The sequence below is a fragment of the Eurytemora carolleeae genome, unplaced genomic scaffold (assembly GCF_000591075.1).
Source record: "Eurytemora carolleeae unplaced genomic scaffold, Eaff_2.0 scaffold777, whole genome shotgun sequence".
NCBI classification, from domain to species: Eukaryota; Metazoa; Arthropoda; class Copepoda; order Calanoida; family Temoridae; genus Eurytemora; species Eurytemora carolleeae.
In genome coordinates, this window is record NW_019396828.1 from 102,713 (window position 1) to 120,550 (window position 17,838).

Consider the following 17,838-nt stretch of genomic DNA (forward strand, 5'->3'; position numbering starts at 1 on the left):
AAACGGGGTCTAAAGATAAGACTCCCTCGACTTTTAACCAGGATCTCTAGTTTACCGTGACCCGGATATTGGAATTTTTACAACTTTAGTGAAAACTTTAACATTTTCTAATATTTAAAATATACACTTTTTTAAAGAAGAAAATAATAATAAAAAAATTGTGACTTGCAGATTTTTGCTGCAGGAGAACGAGGGAAATATTTAGAATTAAACACTTTTGTGGATTTTGTTACTCAGATTAATGTTTGAAGGTTACATTCCACTCTATAGAGGTGAGTGTCACTTCAAAATAAGCTTACAGTCCCTTTAAATTCCAAAAAATGTAGCCCCGCGCACTGTATCCTTATCTTGATGAAAAAACGATTAAAAATCGCTTTATTTAAAAAGATACAGACTCAGAACGGACGGTCGCTTAATAATGTATTAAAAGTCTGAAAATTAAAGGATTTCTTAATCACTAACTTACGGATTAAAAATCTTTAACTTGGCAAAATAACGGATTATTAATCTGAAGTTTCTCTGACGGACAATTTATCCGTTATTTCACGAAATAAACGGTTTATAATCTGCGACTTTAAACATTGTTTTTCCGAAGATTAAAAATCACTGACAAATAATCGCTTTCATTCTCAAATAAAAGATTTATAATCCGTTATAAATTTCTGGTTGCAATGCGTGCTTTTCTTTAAATTCCGAAAAATTTACGAAGTTCAGTCCCGCGGGCCATATATTAACAAAATTATTTGATAATAATCCTGATTTGTTAAAACATGTCTTTATTACTGTATTTAAATGCGTAAATTCTATTTTAAAAACAAGGATTGTAAATACTTATAATTATAATGATAATAATAATAATTTGTATAATAATATACATAATGTACATATTTACAATAGCTAGGAACGATGTAACAACAACATTATCAGCATCGTGAATTTTACAATTATTTTTTTTAAATCACTTCACTTTTTTTGATCACTCAGAGATATTACTGACGAACCATTATATCTAGATTAGATTTTTTATTTCACTTAACAATACTAAATTTCCACTCCATTTTAATCTTCAAAATTTTAACTCGATCTTCAAAATATATTTGTATAATTGTTTCTTCCTTTTCTCTGAAAGAGGATCACTATAGTCTCATGTTCTGAATGATCCCTTGAGACTTGTTTATATTTTTTTCACTTAATCATTTAAATTCTGAGGTTTTTAGAAACCAGAGCTGGGCACTCTTGTATTGTGGATATCGAGATCAATGCTTGATATTGATCTCTTTGTTAATCTACAGATCAATTTAATCAATATTTGAGAGTTGAGAGAACAAAGAAATCAAGAAATCAAGCAGATTCTCTAAAACAAAATTAAAAGCGCCCACTGCGGATATCTAGATCTAAGGATCTTAACTATGGGTATCAAACAGCAAAGTTCCTAGCTGAGGATACTAGTATATATCCTATATTACATATCACTTGACATGATGTTATTTTCTCCTGTCTCTTGAAGGACGCATGTATCTCGAGTATTCTCTCTCCAGTCTGAGTTAGCCTAGGATAAAAATAGATAGATATTCTCTTAAAGAGATCTGAGCGTAATTTCAAGTGACCCTCTGTGCAAAGATGGCAATGGCTGATTTACATCTGTACCCTTGACAAATTTTCTAGGGTTCTAGAGTTCAATTCCGATAGTTTACTTTCGTAGTGAAATCACAAATAGTTTTCAAAATTATAAACAAACATGTCTAATCAGACTGAGCCTTTCAGGGTACCGTTGTGAATCGGACAATGCCATCTCTGCATTCACTTAGAATTACGCCTACACTCCCTTTAAGATATATTTCTTATCCTAACCAAGAAATATTACGCGTACACTCCCTTTAAGATATATTTCTTATCCTAACCAAGAAATATTATCTGGAAAGTATTAATATCACTCCCTTTAAGATATATTTCTTATCCTAACCAAGAAATATTACGCGTACACTCCCTTTAAGATATATTTCTTATCCTAACCAAGAAAGTATCTGGTAAGTATTAATATCACTCCCTTTAAGATATATTTCTTATCCTAACCAAGAAATATTACGCGTACACTCCCTTTAAGATATATTTTTTATCCTAACCAAGAAAGTATCTGGAGAGTATTAATCTCTTGTTATCTTCTTCTAAGAATTATTCTTAGTATCTATATATAAATTTAGCTTGTCTTGGCGTCTGTTTGGGTGTAATCCAATAAACGCCAAAACGGCTGAACCGATCAGGTTCAAATTTTGTGTGGGACCTCACGTGACCCCAGGAATGGTTTATGAATGATCAACATTTTCAAAATTTGTGTTTAAAAGGTTTTTATTTTTGTAAAATTTTGAAAATGCGCGAAAAAATATTATGAAATCCGCAAACTTTTTTTTGTTTTTGTTTTATTATCTTTACAAAGAGAAGATGCTCACAGATAAAGCCACAGTTAAAAGTTAAAATAGTAGTTATATAAAACAAAAAAAGGAAATGAGGTTTTGTTACAAACTCTGATTTTCTTAGCAACCCGACGTCGAACACCTTCATTATTTTAAAATATGAATTTTGTTATAAAAGTTTATATTATCAAAGGTTTATACCACCAGGTTGCAAAAATAAACAGATCATCGCTGAATGAAACTTCCATTTGGGGGTGTATACATTTGTGTAGATTATTATGTAAGGTTTAAAAGTTTATAACAATACAAAACTGACCTTAGGAATCTACAAAATTATCTTAGTCCATTCATTGGATTTAGTGACGATTCATTGTCTTAAAATTCGGGCTCAGGGTTTTTAGAGAACCATTCCCATCATCTTTTATCTTTCTTTTCTTATCCATATTTATCCAGTCTTATCCAGTCTTATCTAGTCTTATCCAGTCTTATCCAGTCTTATCCAGTCTTTTCATAAAATTATCTATAAAACTATTATTTTGGCATGACGTGCTAAACAGTTTTTGAACTTCAATTTTCTCTATATCTCGAAAGTTATATTTTGTCACTCGCTAAAGCTCGGGACAAAATTATATCTAAAAAGGCTTGAACCTTCTCGATAAAGTGAAAAGTTCTGTCCAAAAACTTTATAACACTGCGAACCAAAATAATAGTGTTATAAATAGTTATTATAATTTTCTGAGAAAATTCTTCATTTTTTCAGAGTTGAGATAATTCAAGAGAATTATGCTTTAATCAAACTTTACAATATTTTCAACAAAATCGGGATTTTCTGAATCCTTTGCTCAAACATAAGTTTAAATTTTAAAATAGATTCAGGTTATATCATAAGAATGTAATTCATCGCGAAATTAAGTTCAAATATTTGAGGGAAAATTAAATTTTTAATTCTTCCAATTTATTTCATTTTCTCTGTTGTATAAATCCGCAAGTAATTTTTACAAAGAGCCCCAATTGAAAAGCATACAGTTTTATGATAGAATAACATGGAATGCTCAGGTTTAAATTATACCATTGAGAATCGAGCATTCAAAATGATAGGGGGTATAGACTGAAACCTGAGAATCTCAGGAGTTGAACGATACCTATTCGACATCTATCTGATGTTCCTGTCTCGAGAAATTGACATAAAACTGTGTCAAAATTAAACCAAAACTTCCGTATCAAGTGACCAAAACTCCCTCCAATGACAGTGCAGTATACTGGTCACGTGATACAGACGGAGACACGTGAAAATAATACTTGGAGTTCTGGTGACATGTCCCGGACGCATAAATAATATTATCAATAATATCTATTAAAAATTAGAAATGATTAAATTTAAATAATAATAGGAGCAAACTTGAGTTTCTCAGACTCCTCTGGGATATCGTTGTTTTCAGATTGGTTGTGTATTTGTTGAATATGATCTGCTTAATATTACGAATCTTATACAAAATCTTACATATATACGTTTTGGTAAAATATTGACACAGTTTTATATCAATTTCTCGAGACAGGAACATCAGATAGAACTCTTATATGTCTCAATTAACTCCTGAGATTCTCAGGTTTCAGTCTATCCCCCCTTTTCATTTTTCATTTACAGTCCCTTTAAGAGCATTCTCTTGCAATTTTACTGTTCGTGAATTTTTTTTTTTAGAGAAATAGCCTCTGATGACTTCGCAATATATAATTAATTTTTCATTCAATTTTTCTTCAACGTGCTATTTGAAGAAATTTAGCTTTAGAAATTCGAGACCGAATTCCGTAGATTTTCTGGTGCCAATTCTTTTTATTAGGAAATTCTTTCCTTCTCAATATTTCATGTCTATTTATCTATTAATCTATCTATCTATCTATCTATCTATCTATCTATCTATCTATCTATCTATCTATCTATCTATCTATCTATCTATCTATCTATCTATCTATCTATCAACCTGAGATTCGACGGATCGTCTCCAGTCCATCAGCTGTCGACGCTGTCTGGACCTGAAAAATATCAAATTTCTAGAAAATTCCAAAATGGCGGCTACAATTTATTGAAGACGACAAAGGGATATATTCATTGTTGAATTGATTGAGTTATTCATTAATAAATCAATTGAGTTTTTCATTACCGAGTTGATTCAGTTATTCATTGATAAATTGATTTAGTTATTCATTGATGAATTGATTCAGTTATTCATTGATGTAATGATTTAGTTATTTATTGATGAATTGATTCAATTATTAATTGATGAATTGATTCAATTATTAATTGATGAATTGATTCAATTATTAATTGATGAATTGATTCAATTATTAATTGATGAATTGATTCAGTTATTCATTATTGAATTAATTTATTTATTTATTTATTAATTTAGAAATAGCTGGTTTTTGCTATCCTACAATTTATTTCGATAATTATTCTAAAAACTTATCAAACTGTGTTAACATCTTCACAAAGTAATGCCATTCTCTCTCTAAAAACTTAAAACTAATGTAAATTTATAAACCCCCCTTTCCATTCAATTTCTTTTGGTTGATAAATTAATTGAACTATCAATTGATTAATTGATTTATCGATTGAAAAATATATTACTCAATTGATCAAATGTTAATCTTGTGAGTGTATTTTCATACAGTGGTCGGCGTTCATATCTATACAATGAAGACGACTTTTTACTAAATTTTTTTTTCAAATTATATGTTTTCACGTTGCCCGTGAAAAATAAAAATTGAAAAAAAAATTTTGAAAAAAAGTATGAAAAAAATTTCAAATTTTTATTAGCCTATAACACCCCCGGCCACCCATGAGTGTCCACAAAAAATTTCAGCCCAATCGGTCCAGCCGTTTGGCCGGCTACATGCAACATATATATACATACGAATGTCTTGTTTATTATATAGATGAAATAGAAGCTGTTAATTGACAACTTCTCTTTGTTTATATGTTATGTGTATCTGCTGTTTGAAAGCTTGTTATACAGTAAAATTAAAATAGAAAGTCGTCTTCATTGTATTGATATTTACGACGAAGACTGTATAGCTAGTGAAGTATTGTTAAAGATATACCTCCACATTAGTCATAATATAGTTCCGACTAGTACTGTAGAGAGTAGGGTGAGTAGAAGGGTTGAAACTATGAGAGATGTATGGGTGGTACATGAGGAGGAACCAGACTTATCCGTCTTACCACACCGACACGTTCTACACTTATCAAACTTATTCTCAATCAGAGGCTCCTCAGCTGAAACACAGGTGTTAAGGTGTTATTATGTTTTGTACAGTTTGAAGAAGAATAAGATTTCGCGTATATCTTGTTTCAAAGCAAATTAAAAAAATTTGCGGTTAAGAAAAACCATATTGCAAAGAAATTGCAACGTAATTGAATTTTTGCAACAAACTCAAATTTTCTAGTTCCTATATCTGCGCAACCCAATGTCGTAGAACTTAGATATATCAAACTTCTGTTAGATATTGGGTTTAGAAACTTGGCAAAAACTCAATTCATTTACTTAATTTAAATGGCGGGTTTAAATTTTTTTAATTTATATGCTTCTAGAATCTAGATGTCTTGGCCGTGAAAAAAGCTCCAAAGAGATTTTTATCAAAATTCTGAAAGTTTATGGCCAGGTGCTCTCAAAAGAAATACCTCTCGAACAGTTTTTTCTTTCTTCTCAAATATTCTCGATCATATTTTTTTTGTTATGATCACTTCAAGTATTAAAGTAATTATCAAACAAAACAATAATTGGAAAAATATTGATTGTAAAAAATAATGGGATTGTGAATTTTGAATACTATGATTCTGAATTCATAGTTTAAAATATCTAAGGTCTACGACATTGGGTTGCAAAGATATAGGAATTAGAAAATCAGAGTTTGTTGCGAAAGGTCAATTCCTTTTATTACAAATCACCAAATGTGAATTTGGTGTTTAAAAAATGTAGATTCACCTGATTTTAAGAGCTGGGGGAGAAAACTTTTCCAGAACTCGCATTCGGTAGTTTTGAGTCCGGTCTTGTTTATATGCCTGGTGGTTTGTATCTCCAGGTACTCACGTGAACCATGGGAGTGGATCGGCCAATAGACTCCACCCAGCTGAGGTACCCAGCTCCCGTTTCCGTACCGGTTAGGGTTCCTGGAGTATACAAGATTAGAGTTCCTGGAGTATAATAAGATTAGGGTTCCTGGAGTATACAAGATTAGAGTTCCTGGAGTAGGATACAAGATTAGGGTTCCTGGAGTATACAAGATTAGGGTTCTTGGAGTATACAAGATTAGGGTTCGTGGAGTAGGATACAAGATTAGGGTTCCTGGAGTATACAAGATTAAGGGTTCCTGGAGTACTAAACAAGATTAGGGTTCCTGGAGTAGGATACAAGATTAGGGTTCCTGGAGTATACAAGATTAAAGTTTCTTGAGTATACAATATTAGGGTTCCTGGAGTACTATACAAGATTAGGGTTCCTCGAGTATACAAGATTAGGGTTCCTGGAGTAAACAAGATTAGGGTTCTTGAAGTAGGATACAAGATTAGGGTTTCTGGAGTATACAAGATTAAGGTTCCTTGAGTATACAAGATTAGGGTTCCTGGAGTAGGATACAAGATTAGGGTTCCTGGAGTATACAAGATTAGGGTTCCTGGAGTAGGATACAAGATTAGAGTTCCTGGGGTAGGATACAAGATTAGGTTTCTGGGAGTATACAAGATTAGGGTTCCTGGAGTATACAAGATTATGGTTCCTGGAGTAGGATACAAGATTAGGGTTCCTGGAGTATACAAGATTAGGGTTCCTGGAGTAGGATACAAGATTAGGGTTCCTGGAGTATACATGATTAGGGTTCCTGGCAAGGATACACGATTAGGGTTCCTGGAGTATACAAGATTAGGGTTCCTGGAGTAGGATACAAGATTAGGGTTCCTGGAGTAGGATACAAGATTAGGGTTCCTGGAGTATACAAGATTAGGATTACTGGAGTAGGATACAAGATTAGGGTTCCTGGAGTAGGATACAAGATTAGGGTTCCTGGAGTATACAAGATTAGGATTTGGCTGGAGTATGCAAGATAAGGGTTGCAGGAGTAGGATACAAGATTAGGGTTCCTGGAGTATACAAGATTAGGGTTCCTGGAGTACACAAGATTAGGGTTCCTGGAGTAGGATACAAGATTAGGGTTCTTGGAGTATAGAAGATTAGGGTTCCTGGAGTATACAAGATTAGGGTTCTTGGAGTATACAAGATTAAGGGTTCCTGGAGTACTATACAAGATTAGGGTTCCTGGAATATACAAGATTAGGGTTCCTGGAGTATACAAAATTAGGGTTCTTGGAGTAAAAGTTTCCTTCAGGAAAAGTTTCTTGCTGGAAAAAGTATGGGGCAGGAAAAGTTTCGTGCAGGAAAAAATTTCCTACCCGAAAAGTTTCCTTCATGAAAAAATTCCTTTTGAAAAGGTTTTCTTATAAATACAAGGTGAGGAATTCTAGTGGATACAATATGAATATTTATTATTATATAAAAGATTCTAATATTATGAAGGTTTTCCCCGGAAAATCAAAAGGAAATTAATGGATTGAACCATCAATGTACAATTATTGAGAGAAGGATCATTATTCTTTATCCGTCCGACTTCCGGGCCTTAGCTCCAGGTTCAAACTAGATACAGGGATACTAGTATCTTTATCCGTCCGACTACGGGCCGTAGCTCCAGGTTCAAACTAGATACAGGACTACGGGCCGTAGCTCCAGGTTCAAACTAGATACAGGCATACTAGTATCTTTATCCGTCCGACTTCGGGCCGTAGCTCCAGGTTCAAACTAGATACAGGGATACTAGTATCTTTATCCGTCCGACTACGGGCCGTAGCTCCAGGTTCAAACTAGATACAGGCATACTAGTATCTTTATCCGTCCGACTACGGACTGTAGCTCCAGGTCAAACTAGATACAGGGAAACTCACAGAAAGGCGATCAACCTGGAACTCTTTTTTAATCCCCGTGAAATGGTTGAAAAAAATTGCTGCTCAGGATCAAATGAAATCTCATATGTGCTTATGAATGATGTGTTTGTTGCAAAGAACTTTAAATTTGAAAAAAGTTTTCGAAGTTTGGAAAGTATACAGTCATATTTAAAGTCTGTTTTTCTGGTTAAGTCTGTTAGTATAAGTCTGTATGTAGGGTTTAATAAAATTGTTTAATTTGACTAATTGTTTAGTTTTCAAGGCATCGCATTATTTGATCAATAATGTGGAAGATAGCGTCGTTATTTAGTTTGAAAAGTGATAAATTTTGAACATTTCTCCAGTGTTTTTAAACGGTAATAGCTTACAGTTACACCATTAATATATTAAGTATATCAAATGTTCAATTCTGTCATTTTCTACCTTGTCCATCTTGTCTAATCTTGTATTGTACATTGTCCATTGCTGAACAAATACGCAGTTTACTTGTATAGAGAAACTTCAATTTGCGTGGAATTTCTTCTTTTTAAAATTAACAATTTCATTAAAAGTTTAAAAATCCCAAAAAACTGTGGCATAGGAAGACGACTTTAAGACTCGTTTTACGATTTCAAACTGTAAAAATAGCATGAAACACAGGCCTCATCTTACTGAATAAGTTAGTGCTCAAACTACAGGGTGTCCCACGAAACATGACAGTTGGCGAATGGTTTTGATTGTCTTCTTCCACATATAATATTAGATATTAAAGACTTTTTGCAGTTTATTTCGTTAGCAAAATCTTTTACTCAAAAATATTTTACTTTGAAATAAACTTTTCTATAAAATGACTGCCATGGTATTCTTCTTATTAATGATAATTAATCTCTTTTGTAATAAAGAACTTAAGAAATTATGGAAGAAGACATTTAAAACTATTCACCAACTCACGGTGGACAAAGCCAGTGGGGGCGGTCAAATAGGCATAGGATTCGGCCGGGTACTGTAAAAGTCTGAACGCGCCATGGGAGTTGTCATAGTTAGCCCTACGCGACGGGACTATGCCAAGAAAATTGACCCCTGTCGTATGTTAGTCTGGTTAGGGCTACGTACTGTACCATAGGATCGGGTCAGTACACGCTATTATCTGGCAGGTCGGTACAAACTGGGCAGGTCCTGTTCGAATTCAAATTTACTACGGCCCTGAGTGAACTGCCATGTTTCGTGGGACACCCTGTACTACAAAAATTTGCTTTATAACATCATCAAATGCAGATAAGACTGAATAAATGTTGTTTTTCTATTCCCCAGTTTTATGAGTCCCTCTGTATGTGAATTAGAATGTTCTAGTAATATATCCGTATGTATTTCTGTCAGAAAACAATAAATTAAAGAACAATACATTCAAAGGAAAACAATAATAAACAAAAGAACTGACAAAACAAGATGTAGCTTTGTCTCACTACTCACCCAGTTACAGCAAAGTTAGACCAGTAGATCATTATATCAGTAGATAATAGTTCGAAATAGAAAAATAGAAAAACATTTGTTGAATGAAAATACATTTATCTTCTGGTAAATTCAGGCGAAGAGAACATTGGAGTAACCTGCACAAGATAAAAATATTAAAAATAAACTAAAAATAAACAGAAAACAATAAAAATAAATGTTATATATTGAAAATAAACTGAAAAAATTGAAAATAGATTGGAAAAAATATTTAAACCAAACAAATAAAAAATTAAACCGAAAATATTGAAATAAACTAATATATTGAAAATCAACTGAAAATATGGAAAAAATATTGAAAATATTGAAAATAAACTGAAAATATTGAAAATAAATTAAAAATATATTAAAAATATTGAAAATTAACTAAAAAATTGATAAATGTTGAAAATAAACCGAAAATATTAAAATTAAACTCAAATACGGAAAATAAATTGATAGATATTGAAAAGAAACTGAAAATATTCAAACTAAACTAAAAATATTGAAAATCAACTGAAAATATGGAGAAAACATTGAAAGTACTGAAAATATTGAAAATCAACTGAAAATATTGAGAAAACATTGAAAGTACTGAAAATATTGAAAATAAGCTGAAAAAAAAATAAAAAATAAATTGATAAATATTGAAAATAAACTGAAAATATTGAAAATAAACTAAAAATATTGAAAATAAACTGAAAATATTGAAAATAAACTGAAAATATTGAACATAAACTGAAAGTTTAAAAATAGACTGAAAAACTATTAAAAATAAACTGAAAATAACGAAATAAAATGCACTAGAATCGGAATTTAAAAAAAACGTTTTAAAATTTCCATGAGTTTTTTGGATGTAATCCGCGAATGAAAAACTCACTAATCAGCGAAGAAAACTTCTAACTCTACATGAATATGTAATTTAAATTATATACTTCTAATTAGTAGTTATGATCAAGCACTACAAATGATTTCTGAGATGTTAAAGTGAAGAAAAAGAAAAATGTTTAAGCTATAGCTTCAAAGACTTATTTATGGTTAGCCTTCAGTGTCGATAAAACCATGGGGGGGGGGGGTTACTCGGGTTTATGTTTTAAAAAGCTGAGCTCTGAAACCTCTATTGGAGATAAATGAACCTAAACGGATATAATTCAATGCACTTCAGCAATATATACACTATACCGGGTTCAGTAAAATAAGGAACCCGGGTCCCTTGATTAGTTAAATAACCTGAAAACCCAGCAATAGCAAGGGGGGCGTCAAAAAAATTTCTTTTCTTTTTTAAAAATAGCAGAACATGATGGATGAGGCACGAACAACAAGAAGAAAATTTAGAAAATCTGAAAATCTAGAAAATCTGAAAATCTAGAAAATCTGAAAATCTAGAAAAATAGAAATTTGCAGCTGCTATATCATTTAAATATTTAAAGAATTTTGTTAAAATTAGAATCTAAATAATAAATATAGAACCTAAACGGATCTCCGAAGACGAATGCAATCTCGTCTCCATGCATAACTCCGCTCCAGATTGGCCAGGGGGAGTTAACTGTCCGGTGTCGGAAGTGGTAAACATAAACACTGAAAATAAGAATAATCTTATTAGTTAACTTTTCATATTTTGTAAAGGGATACCCAAAAAGAATAAGACCAAAAAGACGACATGCTTAACATGATATTATGTTAGAATGAATGTTAGATTTGGTCTTCCGTTTGTAACATAGGTTTGTAACGAGTTACTAAATGGGTTGGTAAAGACAGAAGCTGTTCTCAAATGTAAGGAAGCAAAATGTAAGGAAAAGAACTATATAGAATCTTATCCTTTGTTGATAACCCTGTACCTTCACCTAGACCCAACTCTTACTATATACTTGTGTCTCCTAAACCTTGTTTTACCTTTGAACCTTATTCTTACTCCTCTAAACTTTATCCTTATTTTTTACCTTATCCCTACTCCTCTCTAACTTTTCCGTATTTCTCAACCTTATCCCTACTCCTACACCTTATCCTCACTCCTAAACCTTATACCTTCTCCTAAACCTTATCCCTACTCTTACTCCTTATCCCTACTCCTACACCTTATCCTCACTCCAAAATCTTAAACCTACTCCTAAACATTATCCCTACTCCTACGCCTTATACTTACTCCGAAACCGTACCCCTACTCCTTAATCTTATCCCAACTCCGAAACATAATTCCCACTCCTAAACCATATCCCCACTCCTAAACCTTATTCCCACTCCTAAACCTTATCCGTACTCATAAATGTCCCTATTCCTAAACCTTATCCCTACTCCTAAACCTTAATCTACTCCTGAACCTTATCCCACCTACTAAACCTTACCCCTACTCCTAAACCTTATCTCTACTCCTAAACCTTATCTCTACTCCTGAACCTTATCCCAACTCCTAAACCTTATCCCTACTTCTAAACCTTACCCCTACTTCTAAACCTTATCTCTACCCCTAAACCTTATCTCTACTCCTAAACCTTATCTCTACTCCTAAACCTTACCCTTACTCCTCCTAAACCTTATCTCTACTCCTAAACCTTATCTCTACTCCTAAACCTTATACTCCTAAACCTTATCTCTACTCCTAAACCTTATCTCTACTCCTACACCTTATCTCTACTCCTAAACCTTAAACCTTCTCCTAAACCTTAGCCCTACTCCTAAAACCTTACCCCTACTTCTAAACCTTATCTCTACCCCTAAACCTTATCTCCACTCCTAAACTTTACCCCTACTCCTAAACCTCACCCCTACTCCTAAACCTTTTCTCTACTCCTAAACCTTATCTCTACTCCTAAACCTTATCCCTACTACTAAACCTTATCCTGCTAGACCTACTTGATGGATGGTTCTCTAGCAGCAAATATTTCTGCAAAATGAAGAACTGGACAAGTAAACTGAAAGTCTCCGACCATTCTATCCAACGATCTGCGACAAACCAACTTTCACAAATAGCAATATTTAGCTTTAAGAGAAAGAGGCATTATAGTTCTGAATATATAGCTTTTTCACCCAGAGCAGTTTTTAATTGTATACTTAAACATAAGGGTTGTTTTAATTCGAAATATCTCATCTACTTTATTTTCCCCTTGCCCCTCATCCTGGTTCCCTTTCATTACTTTTTCCCGGCCCCTTCCCTTATCCATTCCCTCCCCATTCCATCCCTTAACCCCCTCCCCATTCCCCCCTCTGGCCCATCTCCTGGCTGTCTCTAAACCTTCCGAAGTTATTTAAACATTTTACAACTATGAAAACAAAGCAGTTCATGAATATTTAAAGAAATCAAATATCGTCCCAACAAAACAATACAAAACCCTGAAATAACTTTATTCCAACGTTAATCAACATAAACATGGAACACCGTCAGATGGATTAGAATCTAGTTCCCATGATTTAAGATGAAAACCTGGAACCTAGTTCCTTGATATAGGATGAGACATGGATCATAGTTCCATGATTTAGGATAAAACCTGGATCATAGTTCCTTGATTTTGATTTAAATCTGCAGTTGTTACTTGAATCTGAAATAGTAAGGTCGTCTGCTCTGCAGTATGCGCGGCTGGGGAGCGCTGTGTGGAATTAAACATGGCGGCGCGGCATGATGCGTAGCTTGCCCGAGGGGGGGATAGATAAAACTCCTAAGAATACGCGGTACACCGTACATGGGTCTGACAGGAAGTATCTTAACTTAACCTAACCCGTGGCCGCAGCGCTCGGCCCCCTAGCCTGTCCTAGCCGCAGCGCTCGGCCCAGAAAGTGTCTTAACCTAACCTAACCCTAAATAATGGAGAATGGAGAACAACACTGGATCTTTATCCATTTCTTCCCCTCTCTCTCCCCAGAAACAAGAAAATAGAAAATGTACAACGTAGAATCCTGAGAGGTTTGTGACCATGCACAATAATCCCGGAATTTTACACTGTCGGAGTAAAATTGCTGTAGACGAGGCAAGCTGTGTCCTGAAGTACAAAAGTAGCAAATCCCCATTATATAATGACTCCAATGGGAAAAACCTTTTAAAAATTATGTTTAAAATGGGAATATAGTAGAAAACATGGATACACTCAGTGTTTAACCAAGCATTCCTGATACCCCACTCCTCACCTATCCTGATACCCCACTCCTCACCTATCCTGATACCCCACTCCTCACCTATCCTGATACCCCACTCCTCACCTATCCTCAGCTTCCTATTATCCAAAGTTACTGAACTCGACATCACTAAGAGCTACCCTGAGATACCCAAAAGCGAGAAATTGACAAGAAAAAGGATATTGAACATGAAAACCGGAATTGAACTCTCCAATGATGAGCTACACTGTCAACAATAAACTACACAGTTCCTTGATTTAAGATGAAACCTAGATCCTTGATCCTTGATTTGAGATGAAAACCTGGATTATTATTCCAATTGATTTAAGATGAAAACCTGGATCCTTGTTCCTTGATTTAAGATGAAAACTGGATCCTTGATCCTTGATTTGAGATGAAACCTTAATCCTTGTTCCTTGATTTGAGATGAAACCTGGATCCTTGATCCTTGATTTAAGATGAAATCTGGATCCTTGATCCTTGATTTGAGATGAAAACCTGGATTATTGTTCCTTGATTTAAAATGAAAACCTGGATCCTTGTTCCTTGATTTAAGATGAAACCTGGATCCTTGTTCCTTGATTTAAGATCAAACCCAGATCCTTATTTCTTGATTTATGATGAAACCTTAAAATTTAAAATTAAAACATTATTACAAAATTTTAAACAAAACTTGTTGAAAAGGTACAACGAACATTAAGATTAAATCTTAATTTCTGAAATGAAACCCATTGAAAAGATATTTGATTTACCAAATCTGAGAGAAACTAAGAACCCACCTTCCAACTAAATAGAAAACCCTTTACCATAATTTAATTAAAGGTAAGAACTAAAACCCTTCAAGTTTAATGAGATGTAAAAGTTGGGATGGGTTTCCTTGCTCTACTTCTAGAGTTCTCCGGGTCCATCCAGTCAGTGTATTGGAACTTAATAGCGGAGAGACCGATAGGTTTCACGTAAAGGTTCAGCTCCGAGACTGCGTTGTCAAACTCATCCCGAGATACCGTAATCTGAACAAATGTTAAGCGTAAAATAAATCCAAAATTTTTTAAAAGATAATACTTTTTAAAACTGTGAGATCCATAAATTTGTGGAATAAAGAAGACGACATTTAAACAATCGTATGTATTTTTGACGTTCTTATAAAGCAAAGAGATTTACCAGTAGTAGGTTGAAAATCCATTTATTTAGTGGAATTAGCCTAGGTACACTCCACAATTGCTTCGCTCATGTTTAAATGACTATTAAAGATCATAAATCGAGTAAAACGGTCGTCTTTCTATTCCACAGTTTTATGGGTTCACTGTATGAAAGTCTTACGTTATCGCTGAGTTTAAATATCTCCGTAAGGTAATAGATAAGGAAATATGAGCCCTCATCCTAAACAGTTCTAGTTTATTAATTTTAATCATAGATTAATGACAACACAGATAGAACTCTAGATGTCGTCTTTCAAGATTTAGGAGTTTTATGTTCACAATAACCCTGAGGCAGAAGCTCAAAGGAGTTACGCACATGCCGCGTTGAATTACAAAACAAAGAGTGAGCATGCGCGTAACTCCTTTAGGCTTTTACCTCAAGGTTATTGTGAGCGAAAAACCCTTAAAATGAAGAAAATTTTTATAGGTCCTCAAATAAAAAGCGCCCACAATGGATATCGAGATCAAATGATCAGGATTATAAGAATCCAACACACAATTTCCCAGCTCAGGTCGCACACAAACAGATATTCGAATTTAAAATTATTAAGGCAAGATGAACCGGGAAGACAGTGTGATCCCATCCCTATGGGGAATAAAGTAACATATTATCCTAAAATCTCCAGTTTAAAAAAAGTTCTAGAACTGGTTCAGTTCCTGGTTTGCTCCAAGTAGTATCTCCCGTCTAGGAAATGCTCCGGAACCCAGGAGTTTGGCAGGGCTGGCCGGGAGAAACAATCCGTCCACGATCGGTACGAATGGGAAAGAGCAGATACCGAAAACAATGTTATCATGTTCGTAGTTAACTAGAGCCGTACTGTTGGCGGCTCGGAGACACTAAAATAAAATAAAACATATTATTATTAACAAATTTTCTTTGAACATCATTAAAAAATAACATAAAAATAATTCGGAGATATTCTGTTTTTATTTATGGACTTAAAACAATTTTTAAAAAAAACAATTTTTTATTTTATGACCGTCTATAAACAGACGGCACCGGAGTTTCAATAGTAGTAAATAGTTTCAATAGTAGTAAATAGTTTCAATAGTAGTAAATAGTTTCAATAGTAGTAAATAGTTTCAATAGTAGTAAATAGTTTCAATAGCGCAGATTAAAGGATTCATATCTCTGATTGGATAATGAGATAGATAAAAAGATAGATGTTACCGCCATACTATTTCTATTGGTTCAGAATAGACAACAAACACATGACTAAACCCTGATTGGATCAGGCGCTAATGGACTCTGCGTACGGTTTAGGTCCGATTAGGGCCACCCGTTCTAACTTGTTGATTGGATACAAAAATACAACAAATAAATACATATATACAGAGCGTCCCATATCATATTAGACTGTCTCCAATCTTTAACGNGTTAAAACCCTCCCACTAATCTCTTCTTGGTTAAAACCCTCCCACTAATCTCTTCTTGGTTAAAACCCTCCCACTAATCTCTTCTTGGTTAAAACCCTCCCACTAATCTCTTCTTGGTTAAAACCCTCCCACTAATCTCTTCTTGGTTAAAACCCTCCCACTAATCTCTTCTTGGTTAAAACCCTCCCACTAATCTCTTCTTGGTTAAAACCCTCCCACTAATCTCTTCTTGGTTAAAACCCTCCCACTAATCTCTTCTTGGTTAAAACCCTCCCACTAATCCCTTCTTGGTTAAAATCCTCCACTAACCCCTTCTTGGTTGAAATAATCCACTAACCCCTTCTTGGTTAAAATCCTCCCACTAATCTCTTCTTGGTTAAAATCCTCCCACTAATCTTTTCTTGGTTAAAATAATCCACTTTTAATACAAACTCATTCCTTAGAAAAAAAAAATTTACAAAATATTCGAAGAATTTAAATTCATGAAAGAAATTAGAAAATTTAATCCCATTATTCTCCTGTATTCTTTCTCCTAACAGCTGTCTTATACAGAGACTATAGTTCTGAATATTTAACTTTTTCTTTAATTTTACTCAAATATTAATATTTAAACAAAGAAACAGAAAACTTAAATATCCGATTGATATGAGATTAATGGATATGAGATTAATGGATATCAGATTGATGGATATGATATTGATGGATATCAGATTGATGGATATGATATTGATGGATATCAGATTGATGGATATGAGATTGATGGATATGAGATTGATGGATATGAGATTGATGGATATCAGATTGATGGATATCAGACTGATGGATATTAATGGATATCAGATTGATGGATATGATATTGATGGATATCAGATTGATGGATATCAGATTGATGGATATCAGATTGATGGATATCAGATTGATGGATATCAGATTGATGGATATCAATTGATGGATATGAGATTGATTGATATCAGATTGATGGATATATACGGTTTAAGATATATATCTATTTATTTCCAATGAATATAAACTCCAATAAATGTTTGTTTATGTGACTAAACCTGGTAAACCTGATTATAGTCCAATATACTGTAAACCTGATAAACCTGATTATAGTCCAATATACTGTAAAAAGACTGGAATAAGAAAATATAATTAAATACTTCCATTAGTTCTAATATATATATATAATATAAGAACACTAATATACTCTTCAGACATCACAACACGATAAACCAACCATTTTTAACCCTATAAAGGCTGGGGGGTCTGAATCTATGTATAGCATGGG

At 33.6% G+C, this 17,838-nt stretch overlaps 1 protein-coding gene and 1 long non-coding RNA gene across 3 annotated transcripts in view; both read right to left on the bottom strand.

Moving 5' to 3' along the window:
- Positions 1–759: 759 nt before the first annotated feature.
- Positions 760–9,898, bottom strand: LOC111709135 (uncharacterized). Its single transcript, XR_002766792.1, has 5 exons — positions 9,850–9,898; positions 6,395–6,579; positions 5,511–5,685; positions 4,391–4,442; positions 760–1,549 (listed from the first exon to the last, which is right to left on the bottom strand). It is a non-coding gene; the product is annotated as an uncharacterized LOC111709135 (long non-coding RNA).
- Positions 9,899–11,285: 1,387 nt separating this feature from the next.
- Positions 11,286–17,838, bottom strand: part of LOC111709136 (acetylcholinesterase) — a 32,666-nt gene continuing 26,113 nt past the window's right edge. For both annotated transcript variants that reach the window (XM_023482742.1, XM_023482743.1), the window contains exons 9-13: positions 15,828–16,007; positions 15,292–15,351; positions 14,848–14,981; positions 12,718–12,807; positions 11,286–11,445 (exon numbers count right to left, since the gene is read on the bottom strand). In XM_023482742.1, the coding sequence (XP_023338510.1) occupies positions 11,292–11,445; positions 12,718–12,807; positions 14,848–14,981; positions 15,292–15,351; positions 15,828–16,007 (618 nt within the window). In that variant the 3' untranslated portion in view covers positions 11,286–11,291. The remainder of the gene's footprint in view (positions 11,446–12,717; positions 12,808–14,847; positions 14,982–15,291; positions 15,352–15,827; positions 16,008–17,838) is intronic.